This window comes from Ochlerotatus camptorhynchus, unplaced genomic scaffold, assembly GCF_037179485.1.
Source record: "Ochlerotatus camptorhynchus isolate MF236.1 unplaced genomic scaffold, CSIRO-AGI_Acam_v1.1 ptg000222l, whole genome shotgun sequence".
In the NCBI taxonomy this organism is placed as follows: Eukaryota; Metazoa; Arthropoda; class Insecta; order Diptera; family Culicidae; genus Ochlerotatus; species Ochlerotatus camptorhynchus.
This window is the reverse complement of record NW_027040712.1, coordinates 2487496-2508371: the sequence shown is the minus strand read 5'-3', so window position 1 is coordinate 2508371 and position 20876 is coordinate 2487496. Positions and strand designations below refer to the sequence as shown.

The window sequence follows — 20876 nt, the reverse complement described above, 5'->3', positions numbered from 1 at the left end:
AAATTCACTTAATTCTATGTCTAGTAGGAGTTGGGCTGATTACTCGCGGCTTACTCGAGGTTAGAAGGGTACATTTTCGAAGGATAGGATCAGGGGAGGAGCTTGGGGTAGGGTTTCGTTGTCTCATCAGAGCGTTGTCGCCAGTATGAACGGTAGTGCTGTTCTAGCTTCGTCCGGAGTTCGACCGGCTATGGTGGGTGACCAGTGGGCGACGATGAGACTCATCGAGACGGGGGGACAAGACAAACAAAAACTAATAAAGAGAGACAAAAGACAAAAGGAATTAAATTCTTATACTAGACATTTGAAGAAAAACATAAACGGACTGCATATAGCAGAGATCACGGGTTGCCAACACGTCTCTGATAGGAACATAGGGTTGTCTTCCTTGGGCCTCGGGCGGAACATCCTTGCCAGGGAAGGATACAAGTCGTACAAAGCCAGTGAACATCCAAACCAGCATATGAAGCAGAATTCCGTGGCCAAAAAGCGTGCAAGGCTCTTGAACGACCGTGTTTTGACGAAACACAAGGGCTGCACTTCGATCGATGACGAAACATACGTCAATCTCGATTTTAAGCAGCTTACCCGGTCAAAAGTTTTACATCACGACTGGACGTGGGGATGTTCCGGGAAGATTCAAGTTCGTGTTTGCCGACAAGTTCTCAAAGAAGGCCATGATTAGGCAAGCGATTTGCAGTTGTGGTCTGAAAACGGAACCATCTAAGAATGCCTGAGAAAGCATGTATTGCCATTCAGCCGCAAGCATAGGGGCAAAGTCATCTTTTGGCCTGATTTGGCTAGCTGCAACTACTTCAAGGTGGTTCTGGAGTGGTATGCTGCCAACAAGATCGATTTTTCCCCCAAGCTAATGAATCCTCCATAGCATTTCCCATGTTAACTTCAAAGCACCATGAAGTAATCAAATTGGGTTGTTAGCGGAATGCTAAATAAAACATTAAATCAATTGAAAGTTTCAAACCCTATTCTACCTAGGATCAAAGGTTTATCAAAGATTCACAAACCAAGAAACGAAATGAGGGATATTATCTAGGCTGAAGGATCCCCCACTCATAAGTTTGCCAAATGGCTAGTAAACGAATTTCAAAATATGCCTAAACCCTTTACCACTCGCTCAGTTAACAGCACACTGGAATTCGCAAATCAACTTCAGGCGTCAGGAGAGATTCGGGAAGTCATGGTTTCATTTGATGTCACAGCACTTTTTCCGAGTGTATCAGTAACGTTTTAGAGGACTGGCTTCTGAAGCAACGTGAGAATTCTACTTGGGAAAACAAAGTTTGGTCATATCAACAACAACAACAACAACAACAACAACAACAACAACAACAACAACAACAACAACAACAACAACAACAACAACAACAACAACAACAACAACAACAACAACAACAACAACAACAACAACAACAACAACAACAACAACAACAACAACAACAACAACAACAACAACAACAACAACAACAACAACAACAACAACAACAACAACAACAACAACAACAACAACAACAACAACAACAACAACAACAACAACAACAACAACAACAACAACAACAACAACAACAACAACAACAACAACAACAACAACAACAACAACAACAACAACAACAACAACAACAACAACAACAACAACAACAACAACAACAACAACAACAACAACAACAACAACAACAACAACAACAACAACAACAACAACAACAACAACAACAACAACAACAACAACAACAACAACAACAACAACAACAACAACAACAACAACAACAACAACAACAACAACAACAACAACAACAACAACAACAACAACAACAACAACAACAACAACAACAACAACAACAACAACAACAACAACAACAACAACAACAACAACAACAACAACAACAACAACAACAACAACAACAACAACAACAACAACAACAACAACAACAACAACAACAACAACAACAACAACAACAACAACAACAACAACAACAACAACAACAACAACAACAACAACAACAACAACAACAACAACAACAACAACAACAACAACAACAACAACAACAACAACAACAACAACAACAACAACAACAACAACAACAACAACAACAACAACAACAACAACAACAACAACAACAACAACAACAACAACAACAACAACAACAACAACAACAACAACAACAACAACAACAACAACAACAACAACAACAACAACAACAACAACAACAACAACAACAACAACAACAACAACAACAACAACAACAACAACAACAACAACAACAACAACAACAACAACAACAACAACAACAACAACAACAACAACAACAACAACAACAACAACAACAACAACAACAACAACAACAACAACAACAACAACAACAACAACAACAACAACAACAACAACAACAACAACAACAACAACAACAACAACAACAACAACAACAACAACAACAACAACAACAACAACAACAACAACAACAACAACAACAACAACAACAACAACAACAACAACAACAACAACAACAACAACAACAACAACAACAACAACAACAACAACAACAACAACAACAACAACAACAACAACAACAACAACAACAACAACAACAACAACAACAACAACAACAACAACAACAACAACAACAACAACAACAACAACAACAACAACAACAACAACAACAACAACAATACCAACAATCAAAGCAATGGAATAAGAACGTCGACACTTATTAACTCCACACATGCACATACGGCATTACCTCTGGACAAAGAGCTTTTGGCTGCTGCACGTATACAATTTTCTCGTCCACCAAGCACAGACAATGGACTAAAATTCATTAACTTTGAAAAAGGGGAAACTATTCACCCTTATCGCGCCGAAAGACCAACCGGACATGAACACCCTCCAATCCTGGACACAATGCGTCCGCCTATAGTCAGACTCACGGAACAGTCTGCAATCGGCGACCGACGCTTTTTGAAGGCACGGCTGCGGGACCCCAAAATTATGGACATTGTGCGGACTTATCTTTCATACTTGCACTACCAGCCACCTTCAGTATGCATTCGCGGAATCACTAAAACTAGTGCAACTTTAATGCTCGCAGCAGAAGGACTACCAACGGAAACAGCCCTTTTACGCGAAATTTTCCTGGACGTTCACGAAGAACTCAGAATGCCACGCACCGACACTTTGGCAGACCTGAATTCACACCGCGCGTTCCTACTTAGTGAACGCACACAACGACTGCAGCAAACTAGGGAGGCCGCTCGCAAATTTTACAATCCTCCAAATTTTCAACGGCACTGACGCACTCTACTAAAGGAAGTAACGACGACTATTCCCATGCAAGGGAATTATTATTATCGAATGACGACACTCTACATGAGGTAGACCCTGCTAATGTAAGTAATACTGACCCTCCAAAAATCTCTTCACTTCCTCAACAGAATGCGACTGGAATTTTGGTGTATTGCCAAAATTTCAATCGCATGAAAAGCCCAGCTAAAATGAAAGAAATCCACCAGAACATTCTATCTTCTTTTTTTCAAATAATTCTTGGAACTGAAACAAGCTGGGACGAAAGCGTCAGAAGCGAAGAAATTTTTGGAAACAATTTTAATGCATTCCGGCACGACAGGAATTTTCAACTCTGTAATAAAAAGTCTGGTGGTGGAGTGCTCATTGCCATCAATGCTGACTTTACTTCTGAAGAAATCATAACAAATAAGAACAAGAAATTTGAAAATGTCCGGGTCAAAGCACTTATTGCCGGTGAAATACACATTTTTTCTTCTGTGTATTTTCCACCTAAACATGTCCACAAGCAGTCTTTTGAACTATTTTTTCCAATTGTTGAAACTATAATGTCAAATATGGAACCAGAAGTAAAACTGCATATTTATGGCGACTTCAATCAACGAAACGCAGACTTTATTACAGACATTGAAAATGAATCATTTTTACCCCCGGTGAAGACGAAACATTACAATTATTATTCGACAAAATATCTTATTTTGGTCTTAATCAAATAAACCATGTAAAAATCAACAAAATTCATATTTAGACCTTTTATTTACAAATTGTACTGAAGACTTCTGTGTGGATACATCATTAGCACCTTTATGGAAAAATGAAGTGTTTCACACAGCAATTGAATACTCAATCTTCGTACAAATTTTTTCTTCCTCCAGCGACTGGGAATACGGGGAAGTGCCGGAATACCATAAAGCAAATTACGAAGAAGCCAAACGTAGACTATGTACAATAAATTGGCAAAATTTGATAAGTATTGAAGGAAATGTCGATACTGAAGTAGAAAAATTTCACTCAATTCTTCAAAGCCTAATTTTAGAAACTGTACCATCAAAAAAAAAGAAGACGAACACAAAACAATAAACTACCCGCATGGTTCAATCCACAACTGAAATATTTAAAGAATAAAAAACAGAAAGCTCATAAACTATACAAAAAAGAAAAAACTGAAACCAATTTGCGAAACTATCACAACTTATGTAACAAATTAAGTACAGCCATCAACTCTGCCTATGAAGACTATAACCGCAAAGTCGAAAATGAAGTCAAATCATGTCCTAAGAACTTTTTTAATTATGTAAACACGAAATTAAAAAGCATCAATTTTCCTTCGCGAATGAATTTGGATGCAAATGTAGGTGAGAATTCTTCTGAAATTTGCAATCTCTTTGCAAATTTCTTCCAAGAAGTATACACCACATTTTCCGAAAAAGATCGTGACCGCGATTTCTTTGCATTCATTCCTGAAATTTCTAAAAACATCTCTGTCAACCAACTTTCTCAACATGAAGTCCTCAATGCACTTAAAAACTTAAACGCGTCGAAAGGGTCTGGACCTGACGGCATCGCACCCATATTTTTGAAAAACCTTTCTGAAGAACTCGCATTTCCTCTAGAGCGTCTTTTCAACATGTCTCTGAAAAATGGAAAATTCCCTGAAATTTGGAAATAATCTTATTTGGTACCTATTTTCAAATCAGGTGCAAAATCAGACATTCGAAATTATCGTGAAATTGCTATTATTTCTTGCATTCCGAAACTTTTTGAATCAATCGTAAACGGCAATATTTTTCAGCAGGTGAAAAATCTAATTACAAGTAAACAGCACGGCTTTTTTAAAGGTCGCTCAACTACCTCTAATCTTCTAGAATATGTATCTTTCATTATTAAAGCGTTGGACAGTGGCAAGCACGTTGAAGCGCTATACACCGACTTCAGTAAAGCATTTGACCGCATCGACATACCATTATTAATCCTCAAATTGCAGAAAATAGGAATGGAGCCTGGACTTTTGAATTGGCTTCAATCATACCTAACACATCGTAAACAAATAGTTCGCTTTCAAAATAAACTTTCAGAACCAATTTCAGTCACCTCTGGGGTACCCCAGGGTTCTCATTTAGGCCCACTGTTTCTTCTTCGATCTAGTCACTGGTAAAATAGCACTGGTTTGAGGGGAACACAACTGATCAGAAGCACATTGTATTTTGAACTGATTTTATCGTTACTGATCGCCAGTATCATGCCTATCGGTTGCTCTTTAGACTAATTTCGATCTGCTGGATGCTGCGAGAGTGAGAGTGAGTTCCTTCTCGCAATCATCAGTGAAGCTGATGATTGTCGTAGAGTGGGTTTGATATAATTAAGAATGATTTAAATTAAAGAAATAATTTACATAACCGGCCGCCTTGAAATATGCGGAATTTCAATTTGACTATCTAAATTATTCAATATTAACTTGATTTTAACTATCTACTACGAATCATTAATATACATTTAGAAACACAATGATTATCACAAGTGTACATAAAAACGGGGCTGGTGCTCTTAATATAATCGGTGATATGGTGTGTACGGAACACTTCTGCAGGCGGTACCGATGGTGTCCAACCACTCGGTGTTGATTGAAGTCGTCAATCGATTAGCATCTGACTCGTACCGGCTGGCTTCATACCGACATCGTCTCGTAGATCGTTTGTAGCGGAACTCTAACGCGGATTCTCCTTCGGCTGCGCACTCCGTCAGAGCGCCGTGATTGAGGTGAGCGACAGAAAAAGATGAAGGGCGATTTTTTACAAGTCAAAATCAAGATTTAAACGACTTCCCTATCGCGGAGGCTTGCGCGCCTCCGCGAGCGCTCCTGCGCTGATGATGATGAATTCACCAGGTTGAATGTGTCCGATTGGATAGTTGCAAGTTCCTTGGAGCTAACTGTTGTAGTGATTCTTAACTCGAATGCTGGGTGAACTTCATGGATGGTAGATTGTGGTGGCTGGTCTTTACTGGATGCTCGTGCAGTGGCTCTTACCCTGGATTGCTGCAGGTGGCTTGCTGTACCGTTGATGATGAACGTACACAGGCACGAAATCGTGCCGGATTCCATGATTTGGCCACAATCAAGGAATCGAACCGGGTATTGGAATTCAGCAAGTGCATCTGAGTAATCGAGGTGAGCGGTTGAAGTTGCCTAGCAAGACGCAGATTTCGTGGATGATTTCGCAGGAAAGCCAGTGGCCTTCGGCGATCAGCGGCTATGAAGACAAAACATTCCATAAGATTTTTGAAATTTTGTTAAACATAAACACTTAACTGGTATGCGGAAGCCGGATGGCTCCCGCAGGCACTCCAGCGCCTTTGATGAGGGAAGGTCTAGCTCTCCCCAAGTGTTGGTGGTGGGTCGTTATCGCTGATGGGCAATATGCAGATTTTGGAGATGGCCCGAACGAAACTTCCATCCTTCGTATTAATGGTTACGACCCTGATGTTTCCGTCTGCTCCCGGATATGCGTTACCCTTCCCAAAAGCCACTTCAGGGGTGGTAGATTATCCTCCTTGATAAGAACCATTGTCCCTACAAACAGGTTATTCCTGTGCCTGGTCCACTTAGTCCTGTTGTGCAGGTCAGACAAATATTGCATCGACCATCTGGACCAAATGCGTTGAACGAAGTCTTGAGCCTGCTGCCACCTAGAGAGACGATCTTGAGGAATATCCTGCAGCCACGGTTCTGCGACAGCCGTTAGCGGTCGCTGGATAAGAAAGTGACCTGGAGTCAACACGCTGAGATCGTTTGGGTCACTGCTGATCTGTGTGAGTGGCCTGGAGTTCAGACATGCTTCGATTTGTGCTAGGACAGTGTGTAGTTCATCAGGCGTAACAATCTTCAATCCAATGGTCCTCCTCAGGTGCTGCTTCATTGATTTGACTGCAGCCTCCCACAAGCCGCCAAAGTTAGGGGATTTGGCTGGAATGAACTTAAATTCAATTCCGATGTCAGCAGCGCGTGCAGCTATGGATTGCTGGGATTGTTGGTCTTCAAATAGTACGGCGAGCTCATTTAACTCCCGTTTTGCACCCACGAAATTGGAACCGTTATCGCACATGATCAAGGTGGGCTTTCCTCGCCTAGCTACGAACCTTTTCAATGCAGCCAAAAATCCTTGAGTGGTGAGATCGGCTACCATTTCCATGTGTACCGCCTTAGTCACCAAGCAAATGAAGATAGCAGCGTAGTACTTGACGGTGGTCCTTTTCCGGAAGGGATAGTTTATCAAAAAAGGACCGCAATAGTCTACACCGACCCGTAGAAATGGCGGAGCTGGTGTTACCCGTTCAGCCGGGAGATCAGCCATCAGTTGATCCTGCACGGTTGGTTTGTTCCTAAAGCAGGTTACACATCTATGCACAATCTTCCGAGCAAGACTTCGAGCATTGAGTGGCCAAAACCGTTCACGAACACTTGCTATCAACAGTTGCGGACCAGCGTGAAGATTTTCGTAGTGGTATCGACGCATGATCATGGATGTTAGCGGATGATCTTTATCCAATAACATAGGATGCTTCCGGCTATGCGAGATTTGTGCATTCTCCAACCGGCCGCCAACTCGGAGTACACCTTCGACCAGTATCGGATTTAATGCATTGATGCGAGAAGTTGGCTTAACCTCCCCATTCCTTTCGAGATCTGCGATTTCCTGAGCAAAGCATTCCTGTTGTGATAGCTTCACTAGACGCAACAAAGCGCCTTCTCGTTCCGCAAGCGTCAGTGGACCCGTCTTCTTGGATATTGATCTACGAGCCTGCAGTGCGTTGTACTTGAATCTGAGCAACCATGCAACCAGCTTTTCCACATGATGCAATGTAGAGTGTATCCCAAAGATCTCGCTCGGTGGAGTAATTGTAGAAACTGCTGCCACAATGGATCCTTCCTCGAGAGCCGTCCGATCCAGTTTATCCAGTACAACTTCTTGCGTTTTAGGCCACATCTGTTTATCTTTCCTCAACCAATCTGGTCCATGCCACCATAACGCGTTAGCCTGTAAATCAACAGGTGAAATGCCGCGAGATAGCGCATCTGCGGGATTCTCTGTTTCTGCCACATGCCTCCATGTTCCACTCCTGGTGAGGTGTTGTACCTCCGATATTCTGTTTGCCACGAACATCTGGTAACGTGATGGGGTTGATGACAGCCAGTACCTTACGATCGTGGAATCGGTGTGAAAGTACGGCTGGGTCGATACTTGGATGCTTGCAGATGTCTTTTCGTACAGGTGAGCCAGCAATACAGCAGAAGATAACTCCAAGCGGGGCGTCGTAAGTTTTTTCCTCTTCTTTTCAGATTCTGCCAGCGGAGCTACTCTGGATTTAGCAACCAGCAAATTCGAAGTGATTGTTCCGTCGAAGTGTGTGCATCGGACATACAAACATGCTCCATAGGCCTTCATTGATCCGTCACAAAAGCCGTGGAGCTCAACGGCAAGACAATCCTTGCGAAAAGCGATCCATCTAGGAATCTGGAGGGTTTCTAGGTTTGATAAGCTGTCCCGAAACTCTGTCCATTGAGCTCCGAGTTCATCTTGTAGTGGTTCGTCCCACGAGAATTTCTGTTTCCAGAGAGTCTGGACGAATATTTTGGCAGTGATGATTACAACTCCAATAAGCCCAAGAGGGTCGAAAATCCGCGCAAGATCGGAAATAACGGAACGCTTGCATATTTCCGGCGAACTCCATTGCGGCACCTTGAATCGAAAAACGTCTAGCCTAGGTTCCCAGATCAGCCCTAGTGTTTTTATGGTAGCGCTTGAATCGTCCAGCTCGAAAGAAGTGCGGTCATCCCTGAGTTCCTCGGGTATTTTTTCCAAGACAGCTGGACAGTTACTGCTCCATTTCCGTAGGTTGAATCCTCCACCTTTCAACAGATGTTGAATGTCACTGCACAGCTTGATTCCTTCTTGTACGTCGTCAACGCCGGACATCATGTCGTCAACGTAGAAATCCTTGCTGAGGATTATAGCTGCTTTGGGATATTTGTGTCCATCAAGCTCTGCTAGCCGCTTAAGACATTTGGTGGCCAAATATGGCGCTGATGCTGTTCCGTATGTAACGGTATTTAACTGGAAGACACGGATCATTTCATTCTGGTTGTCCCGCCAGAAGATTTTGTGCAACTTCCGGTCTGCCCACTGTTGCAGCACCATACGGTACATTTTTTCAGCATCTGCAACGATGGCGATCCAATGGAACCTGAATCGAAGGACGATCGCGATGATATCATCTTGAACAGTCGGACCAACCATCAACGCATTGTTGAGAGAGATTCCGGACGATGTAGGGCATGACGCATCAAACACTACCCGCAACTTGGTAGTTGTGCTGTCGGGCTTGATAACACAGTGATGTGGAATGAAGTACTGTGGCATAGCAGCGTCCTCTTCGTTTTCCAGCACCTCCTCCATATGTCCCATACGCAGATATTCGTGAATGAAGTCACTGTACATCTGCTTCAATTCGGCATTACCATCCAGACGACGCTCGAGAGAAAGAAAGCGTTTCAATGCCGTGGACTTTGAATCTCCGAGTTGCTGAATGAGGTAATTCTTCTTTGGAACCGCTACAATGAACCTTCCAGATGCTTCTCGGACTGTAGTACGGTCGAACAGCTTCTCGCAGGCATATTCCTCTAACGATAGTACGCTGTCCGTTTTACACGACTCCAATTCCCAGAAACGAGTGAGTAACTCGTCCAAGTTCTCCGTACACGTGTTGGCAACGTGTGGTCTGAGCACGTTCGACTCGTCAGGAAGATTTCCACAAACTATCCAGCCAAGGGAAGTGTTTTGTACAATAGGTCCATTATCCCCGAGCTTGATTTTCTCGTTGCGCAGCAGGTCAAAGAAAAGTCCTGCTCCAATAATCACATCAACGCTGCTAGGCTCGGTGAAAAGTGGATCGGCGAGTACGATATCCTCCGGAAGATCCAACCTTGATGAATCAATCTTGCGAATGGGCAAATTCAACGTATCTTGTGGAAGTACGTAGAATACTTCCTCCCCAGCGAAGGAAGTGATACGAGAGCGAACCCGAGCGAAGATGGATTGCTTGCACTTTTTTGCAGCTTGACCAATACCACTGATAGAAAGTGCTTCGCGTGACCGTTTGAACTTCAAACGTTGTGACGTGTGTTCCGAAATGAAGCAAAGCTGAGAGCCACTGTCTAGTAATGCTCTAGCTTGCATAGTATTCCCAAATTGATCTTCAAGGATCACGATTGCGGTTGCGAGTATGACCGATCGTGGTGCCTTGGGTTCATTAGCAGAGAGTACCACATTGTGGCTAGTAGGAATGTCTGTGGTACGTGGTGTCTAACTTTGCGAATTTGGAATAGCTGGTGTGGAGATTGTGGATGGGAGGTTGGGTTGCTGAGGAGTGTTAGGAGCATGATTATTAGCTTGTGAGGTTGTGGGTGTCTGAATCAATTGTGGGATCAGTGGGCCCTGTTGACAACGCTTGTTTGACTGTGGAACTGACTGATTATTAGACCATTCATTCGTCTTGAAGTGCAACATAGAGCGATGTCGCTGTCCACAAATACGACAAGTTCCCCGTGTGCAGACCTTGGCAGCATGTCCTCGAGACAAGCAATTGTAGCAAAGTTGATTCGATCTTACAGCATTTCTCCTTTCGTCAACCTTCATTGACTTGAACCGTTTACACTGAAACACCATGTGTTGTCCTTCACCACACAATAGACATGATGACTGCATTCCGGCGTAACTGCTGCTTACCCGAGGTGCTTTCCTCTGTTCTGGTGGGTTAGGATTTTCTCCGGCGATTGACCGCAGAACCGTACGATGATTTCTCAGGAATTCCATCAAGTTCTCAAACCGTGGAACTTCCTTTGAACGATGCTCCGTTTCCCACAAACGAAGCGTTGTGGCATCCAACTTGCTTGAAAGCATATGGACCAACATTGTGCTCCAATCAGCTGTGTGTTCTCCTAATTTATCCAACATTTGCAAGGTTTTATCATATTCGTTGATCACATGGTTAAGTGACTCAAACGTCTCCTTCTTCATGGGCTGTACTGCGAACAATGCATCCAAATGCGACTTTACCAAGAGCTTCTTGTTCGCATAGCGTAATTCCAGCGAGCTCCACGCTATCGAGAAATTGTCCGCAGTAAGATCGATTGATGCAATCTGTTGCAAGGCTTCACCTGCTAATGACGATCGTAGGTATGTAAACCTATCAATGTCCGAAAGATGTGGGTTTTCCATGATCAGATTTTGAAAAGAATCTCGAAATGTGACCCATTCCATCAATGCACCACGGAAAACAGGAAGCTTCAATTCAGGTAACTTCACACGAATTGTACCAACTGGGGCTTGCTGCATCGTTGGAGCTGTACCTACACTCGCACTAGACCCCGGTGGCGACATAAAGGCTTGCAGTGATTGCTTCAGGTTGAAATACTGGTTCACGAAATCCTTCATTATCTTCCTGTTCTTCTCATCATTCTTCTTCTGCAAGGCGATCCGTTTGCTACGGGCATCTTCACTTTCATCAGTGTGATCTTCTTCATCGTCTTCTTCCAACAAACAGTTCAATGTTTATTCACACTTCACTAAAACTATCGTACACTTCGTCAAGTTTCTTCATCCGTGCCTCCACTGAACCTTTGTCACGAGCTTCGTCATAATTCTGCACAAATTCTATAATCGAATCCACTACATATCGTAACATACGTTCCTTCTTCGCCCACTTTCGTAGATCGCTGCTAGCCATTCTTCTCACAGTATTATCTCTGCACTGCACTTATTTCACAGTTCCACAGCTTGGACCGAAGCTCGTAATGATCGGAATTACGATTGACAGAGACCCACAGATAGATAGACAAATGAAATAATATCGATCGAACGGATTGGCCAATCAACCTCAAAGCGGACTCAACTCAGCAGACGAATCAACCACGTATTCCAATAGAAAAAAAAACGCAAAGCATGCAATCTATCGTTTATTGTTTCATCGGTTTTGCCACATGGAATTATATTCAATTTCAGAACGGTTGACGACTGATCATGCATTCAGACGCCACCACAGACAAACCTTTCGGGAATACTCATCTGAATTCTTCTGCTAGCTGGGTCTTCTTTAGGAGTTCATGCAATTAGCTGATATCATGCAAATCAGCTCTCCGTCGATTCCAATCGGTGGATGAAATTCTGCAACTGGAACAATGTCGCACTCGAAGAATGGGAACAATAATGCCGGTGAATACTGGATCTAGCACCGTCGCACAATAGCACATGCAGAATACCGTACAATAGGTTGAGCCAATGGCAATGGCGATCGCGTTGGACACCAATGGCCGAAAATAGCGGATTTCACCACTGTTACACTGCCTTGATTTTTCGTCGGTTTAACCTAACATCCGGTTCGAAGGACCAAATTTATGTTTCTTCTTCGATCTAGTCACTGGTAAAATAGCACTGGTTTGAGGGGAACACAACTGATCAGAAGCACATTGTATTTTGAACTGATTTTATCGTTACTGATCGCCAGTATCATGCCTATCGGTTGCTCTTTAGACTAATTTCGATCTGCTGGATGCTGCGAGAGTGAGAGTGAGTTCCTTCTCGCAATCATCAGTGAAGCTGATGATTGTCGTAGAGTGGGTTTGATATAATTAAGAATGATTTAAATTAAAGAAATAATTTACACCCACTTCTTTTTATTTTGTACATAAACGACATTTCCTACATACTTAAAAAAATAAAATTGCTTGTATATGCAGACGACATGAAGCTCTTTATGGAAATAAGTAATTCTAGCGATGCAGAAGAATTCCAGAATGAAATCAATATATTCCACACCTGATGTAGTAAAAGTCTAATTCAACTGAACGTAAAAAAATGTACTGCAATAGCATTTAGCAGAAAAATTGAAACACCGCATATTGAAATATCATTAGGCAACCAAATAGTAGAAAAAAGCAAAATTGTAAGAGATCTAGGTGTAATCCTAGACTCCAAACTAACTTTTATAGAACATTATAATACTATCATTAGTAAAGCAAACAGAATGCTAGGCTTCATCAAAAGGTTCAGTCATAATTTCGAAGACCCATACACTATTAAGCTTTTATATACCACATATGTAAGGCCAATTCTGGAATACTGCCACCTAGTATGGAATCCATACATTTCCATACACGAAGAACGCATAGAATCTGTCCAAAAACAATTCCTTTTATATGCTTTACGTAAATTGAATTGGACTGCATTTCCATTACCATCTTATGAAGCGCGCTGCATGCTCATCAATATACAAACACTTAAGGAGCGCCGCCAATTTGCAATGCTTTTCTTCATCAACGACATTATTTCAATGCGCATAGATTCGGCAGAAATTCTCGCACAATTAAATTTTTACACACCTTGTCGATATCTTAGAACAAGGAATTTTTTTTCAGAAACATCGTACAGAACAAACTATGCAAAAAATAGCCCAATCAATCGAATGATGCGCCTATATAATTTGCATTGCGGAACTATTGACATCACTATGTCCAAGCAGCAAATACAAACTAAGCTAAAACAGAATAGAATTAATGCATAGTATGTAAGTAAACATTGTAATAATCATTGTATGTAGTCTACACTGGCTTGACGAAATGGAATTAAATATCTCAAGCTTACTCGTCTTTGTATGGAGGAAAATGATTTCATTTTCAGAGGAAATATTTATAAAAAAAAAAACAAAACTAAAGGTGCTGTTATGGGTAATTCGCTTTCTCCATTTTTGTGTGAATTGCTCATGGCTAACATAGAAAATACTCTGGAGGATAGGAATTTGTTGCTCAAGTGTTGGTTCCAAGCTGGCATGGAAAATCATTTGCATTCATTTCATGCATTCATTTACATTAATTTGCCTCTAACTTTTTTCATCAACAGCATTCCGCAAAATAATGTATGGAGCTTTTGTAGGTTTTGTTATTAACTACAACTTTTGGAAACAATTTAAATCCGTATATCTTATGCATGACGCAGCAGAGCGAACAGAAGCCACTACTGTTTTTCCATGAATGTATTTTACATTAACTGAAAAACAGTAACAAGTTCTGCCCGCTCTAGTTCATGATGCATAAGAGAAACAAGTTTGAATTATGAGCAAAACTTGCAGTTAATAACAAAACCTACAAAAGCTCCATACATCATTTTGCGGAATGATGTTGATGAAAAAAGTTAGAGGCAAATGAATGTAAATGAATGTATGAAATGAATGCAAATGATTTTCCTTGCCTGGGTATAGGTACGTGGATGACATTTTTAGCATTGTCAAAAGGGAAGATTTATCAAAAACAAAATTTGAGGTCATAAGCAACGTTCACAAGGACATCAAATTTACTCACAAAGAAGAGAGAGAGACAGCAAACTCCCCTTCTTAGACCTTCTCATCATCAGGGAAACGTCTTCGTTCAATTTCGAGATCTATTGGAAACCAAAATACAAAGAGAGTAATACCAACCACTTCAAACCATTCCCATTAACACAAAATCGCCGCTTTTCCCCACATGGTTCACAGGATGCAAACTTTTCCTCTTGACGATACAGGCAAATCAAAGGAAATGGCTCACATTTTTAAAATCGCTAGACTTAATGGGTATCAAGAAAAAATATTTCAAGCAGTAATCGATAAAAGAACAGAGGGATCATTTTAGGCGTACTTCGACAACTCTTACGCCTGTAGCTGAGGGTTTAAAACGGTAGAGATGAATTTCAACAAACACATTACCAATCCATTGATCTCGAAGTTTAGCAGGTTTGGCCTAGATGTAGTATTCAGCAGCAGGACAAATCAGTTGAAGTCACTGTTAGGATCAACAAAAGATTCAATAAATGTCTCAAGGAAAGCCGGAGTCTACACAATCTTTTGTCCAGATTGCAAAGAAATCTATATTGGTCAGACGAAAAGGACTTTGCAAACAAGGTTTGAGAAGCAGGTCGCAGAGGTACAAAGAGATGGATAAAGGACTTCATTATGAATTTAAATCCATGGGGCACAATTTGACAAAGGATAACATTAATATCCTGCGGAGTGTATCTTCGTCTTGGAAACTAGACGTAGCAGAAAGTTTAGAAATATTTAAACATAATCCATCAAAATTTCTTAATAGAGATCAAGGAAACGGATACTCGAGACTCTTTAGCATGCTACCTAAAAATACACATCGTAACATGCATCTACCTGTTGGAGCCAGGTATCTGGTTAGGTAAATTGTGTTTTGCTGATTTTTAGTATCTATTGATTAGTATATAACTCGTAGATGAACGATGGATTCTTCAGTGGTGTTGAGTACTTGGCACTGATGATGTCTGCAAGTAGTAGACGAAATACGCGTATCTGTCGGTTATGGATACCAACATTAATTAAATGTAAGATAACCCTTTTTTGTTATTTTATTCAAATAACCAGTGCAGTAAGCCCTGTAAAAAAAAATGCACCAGACAAAAGTGTTCGCCAAAAATTTATTTTAAGTCGGATTTTCTTGAAACTTTCAGGGAATGAACTAATACATATGGATTATGTTTCGGCATAATTATTTTATTGAATTTCCTTTCCATCGCTGAAAGCCTGAACCTTTCCCTTAAGACCCCTCATTACATTTTGTGCAATGGTGGAGCTGACCTTTTTGGTCAATTTCATCCATTCTTTCTTCAACTCCAGCTCGTTCTTAAACACTTTGGACAATTTTTGAACTCTGGCCTTCATTATGGCCCAAAATCTTTCCACCGGACGAATCTCTGGTGAATTTGGGGGGTTGACGGTTTTTGTTACAAAAACAACGTTATTGTCTCTGTACCAATCAAACGTCGATCGCGCGTAATGGCATGATGCCAGGTCCAGCCAAAATAATGTCTCGCCTCCGTGGGACCGCAGGAAGTGCAACAGACGCTTCTGGAGACACTCGGCGCGGAAAATTTCGCTGTTGATGGTACCCATTGTGATGTACGGTTTACTCAGTTTACCGCATTGGCATATGGCCTGCCAGAGCAAGTATTTTTCGGCGAATTTGTCCACTTTCTTCTTCCTTATGTCTTCCGGAACATCAAACCGTGATTTGGCAACGTAGAACTCCACTCCCGGTATCTGCTTTGCGTCTGCCTTGATGTAGGTTTCGTCATCCATAACCACAAACATCGGTTTCGTTAACCACTTTCGATACAGCTTCCTTGTGCGGGATTTGGCCACCGTGTTTTGTTGATCACGCCGGTTCGGTGCCTTCCGGACCTTGAATACACGAAGCCCAGCTCGTTTCATGGTTTGCTGAACGAACCAGGCGAAACACTTTGCCTTCAGAGCCACGTCGCGAATCGAAAGGTTCGGATTACGCTTGAAATAATCCAACACTTTCCGAGGCTTCACAGGGTCAGCTGTCTTCGATTTTCTTCCACTTCCAGCCCACCGCTCGGTCGTCTGGGACTCCTTAAATGATTTTACCACCCGAGACACAGTTGTATGGGTGATTACCAGTTGTCTTCCGATCCATCTCATGGTCGCAGTCGAATTGTCCATGACTGCGCGCAAAAATCTCCGGCGATTTTCTTCTTGTTTCGATGACATCTCAATAACCACTGAACCGATTGTTATGAAATTTTGCACATGTAAACAATTCACTCCAAACTAGTTATACCCAGATTTTCATCAATTCTTACCCACGGATAAAAAAAGTTACACACGGATAAAAATGGTGCATTTTTCTCGAGTACAAACCTTAGTGCTGCTTGATGAGAGAATATTAAACTGAATTGTTTCTCATTCAATCGGTATTATTAATCTGAAAAACTGTTTTAAAATAGAAACTGTGCCAAAATGATTCTAAAATTTAGAAAAGTCGATATGGGGGGAAATTGATCAAGCCCTTAAATAACTTTACAGTGCATTTATAGCAAATGTGCTTGAATTTTCACGCGAAATTTTTTATTCGGAATAATTGATGAAGTCGTCATAATTATCAATGCAGCCCATCAATGCTTGTTTGAATGCTGATATTGTATACTTTTGAACATCTGCTAAATAAAATTGAAATTACGAGGTAGACAACCTAATGTTCCAGTTCGGGATATTTTGGCTAGACGCGATCTGGAGTTTATGAAACTCATATATGTTTACTTTAAGGATATTAACCTTAGATTGTAAGTTTGATTAACCTTGTGTTTAGTTTGTATTTTGTACGTGTGGGTTTTTTTTTTCAATGTTTGTTTTCAAGATGAAAAGAAATAATTTCATGCTTTAGGAATAATTAAATAGTTGTATCATAAACCACATTTCAAACCTCCTTCTTCCCTTTTCCCATCCAAAAAATTGTAAATCTCCACTAACCTCGAGACAACCGCGAGTACTCGGTCCAGTTCCTTTAACTTTAAATTTAAGACAGTAATAATGTATAACGCAAAGGATAACTCGGCTCTGTAAAGTTTATTCGATTGAGCCTGTACAAATAAAGCAATTATAAAAAAAAAAATTGAAATTGATGTAACATAATAAACTTGTTTTTTACGGAAAACTCATCAAAACAGTTACATACTGGGGTCCCTTGATGAAATACATCAGGTGATATATATCACCTAAAATTGTCTACGAGTCAGTGAAATACGCAAGGCATTATGATCAATTTCACCCTGGTGATCAATTTACCCCTGGATTTCGGTACTTAAAATGTTTTCATAATATAATAAATATTTCCTCAACATTTCAAATGTCTTCTTTTCTGGCATCCTTGCTCACTCGTCTAAATAAAACACATCTGGCGTCACGAATAATGTCTGGTACACGCTAACTTGAAAGTACCCATTAATGGTTGAAAAAGACCCATTTTGAAGAAAAGTGGCTTAACTCATTAAATGAGTAAATTTTTAACCCATTAATGAGTATCTGTTACCCATTAATGAGTAATTGTTAATCATTAATGGGTAACAGATACTCATTAATGGGTAAAATTGTTTAATCATTAATGAGTTAAGCCACTTTTCTTCAAAATGGGTCTTTTTTTACTCATTAATGAGTACTTTCAAGTTAGCGTGTAGGAAGAAGTTGTTCTCTCATTTATTTTTAAATACGCCAAGTATGTATGAATAGTGGTGGAATGAAAAAGACGGCTAGTTTTACAATACCCAGGCCTGCTAGTCTTTCCCTCGGTTCACAATATGCCACAGCTCAGCGGGTACATTCTTCAAAGCAGTTTTCATGATATTCTTTTTACTATCTCAAATGTCTTTCTATGTTTTATTTCATTTGCATAATTTAACAGAAGCAAAAAAAAAAATATCAATGAACAAGTTTGCCATTAATACGGCTCATTTGACTAATAACTATACAAAGTTTAGAAATTGTATCCATAGAAAATAAATAACGACAGGCTGCTGAATTGGTACAACTCAGATGTAAACAAACAAACTTTTAGACGAGTTCTTCAAATCTGATACACTTATATTTGAAATAAAAAAAACATTAAAATGTGTTCCCTTTTAGAAAACGTTGAAAATTTCCTAGGTGCTCGCTTTCACTAGATCATTTGTTCGATGTTCCACTCCTGTGAGAATATGCTATTAGTTTGTTATAGCTCACAACTCACTCATAACATAATCAGATATTGATAGTAAAATTTGATATTATTTTGCTCTGGCTTTGCTGTTCCCCTCTATCCAGGAAACCACTCTTACCTCATCGGTACCAACCAGAATGTCGAAAATCTCCCAATCCTTCTCACTGTTTCCAGACTCTTCATCTCCCGTTTTCCGTTTCGGCATGATCGTTGATGTGCTCTCACTGATATCACTCATAATAACCTCTGGATAATTGGCCAAACCAACTTGTCAGCTTTCAACAACACTACCCATAGTAATCCTCACTAGCGTAGCTCGTCTCCAGATGGTTTAATCCTATCACAAAACGTCACATTCACGGCCAGGAATAATACTGATAGATCGATTGCCAGGCTTTCCGAGGACACCGAGCGTTCGCGTTCGCGTTTTTGCACCCCAAGGACGACGAACCGCTACTGAAAAAAGTTCACAACCACCAACGGAAAATTGCACCCTTTTGATTACCACGTTTGGTTGAGTAACTTTCTTCCACTACCCGGGACGACGCCATAATCAACAATCTCCAGTTAATTCATTAATGTGAACCTCCCAAACCGGGAACGATATACATATGAACCTGCCTACCTACCTTATGAGGTGATTCGATGACTTCACCGGCAGCAGCGATGGATTCCGCATGTAGGTTGGAGGGAAAACTTTCGATGTTTGAGCATAATTGACGGAGTTGGGCTCGTACCGAACAAGCGCCATGGACTTGTTTATTATGGCAAGGGGGTTTCCAGGGGAATACTTTGCATATCATATTTTTTTGCTCCATGCTCTGAACTATTAGCGACTAGATTCGGGATTTATAAAATATCGATTCTTGCCAACAGCAGCGTACGAGCGGTGATTGGATTCTTGTTTGAACTGAAGCGACTTGAGACATAATATTGTAAAAAGAAAATCATCATCAGTTCTTGCAAGGGATTGCTCAGATTTAATTGAGACCATTTCTGCATTCGTATATTGTTTGGCAAAAAGTCACTACAAATTTTACATTACACATCCAATTTCTTCGGCCAAAATGCGATAATCGAGTTTCTCCTTGAATTTGCAATAAACTGCAAAGGTTCAATTTGCCTCGGGCAATTATGCTACCCTTTCGCAAGAAAACTACCAGACATTCATAAGATCAAGAAAAACTTAACTTCGCATAAAACAGTCCTCCGCTATGAACTCCTTCGTACATCGCAACATCGAAAGGAAACGAGGAAAACCTCGAAAGCAAAAAAAAGATAAAAGGAAGCGTTCGATGCTGCCCGATGAATGGATCAAGGAATAAGACAATCGTAAACAGGAATAAGAAGCTGATGTTCAGAGCATATGTACACAGTCTGAAAGCGCACTGCTGATGCCGCCGAGCCACGCAGAGCACAAGGAATTGATTTATCGTTTTGTACAGTTCGTCGAACTTGGGACGGGTTCTCCGATCCGTGAGGAGGCCCTTGGCCTGCATCCAGTGCATTCTGCATCCCTGTTCGAATGATACACTTTCGAAACACGCCCTATTTTGGAACACAATGTTTCCCCGTGGTGACCCTTTAGATGGGCGCAAGACCGCAAAGGCCGTCAGCCCTCAGCCCTTTCTTCGTCGTGAGGCAGGCAGGCAGGGTTCGTACAGGTAAAGGCAAAGGAAGTGGAATACAATTATGCTGCTTCTGCTGAGAATGCGGTTGCACTCGTTTCGGGATACAACTTGCATGCGATGCTGTTAAAATGCGGGTGAATTTGGTTGTAGTGGTCAATCCAGGTGAAGGATGATGAGGGCAAAGTCGAAATTGACCACTTGGCCCTTTGCTTAAGATCGGTGCGCTTTCCGGTTTCTTTTCATTTCGACGCATAGGGTCTAGTGTGCAATGAAGGGAACTCGAATCCACATGTAGGTACAAGCATTGCTGTCCTGCTCGCTTATGAAGGAA

General features: G+C 41.1%; 2 protein-coding genes across 2 annotated transcripts in view; both read right to left on the bottom strand.

The window, feature by feature from the left end:
* The window catches only part of LOC135703859 (coiled-coil domain-containing protein 170), a 47498-nt gene extending 27902 nt beyond the window's left edge, over positions 1-19596 (bottom strand). The window contains exon 1 of the mRNA XM_065225210.1: positions 19544-19596. The gene's annotated coding sequence lies outside the window, so the exon portion shown is untranslated. The remainder of the gene's footprint in view (positions 1-19543) is intronic.
* On the bottom strand, positions 6781-19119 carry LOC135703793 (uncharacterized). The gene is made up of 2 exons (XM_065225116.1): positions 19033-19119; positions 6781-10305 (listed from the first exon to the last, which is right to left on the bottom strand). Exons 1-2 carry the CDS (start codon positions 19117-19119, stop codon positions 6781-6783), a joined length of 3612 nt encoding a protein of 1203 aa, XP_065081188.1.
* Positions 19597-20876: the final 1280 nt, after the last annotated feature.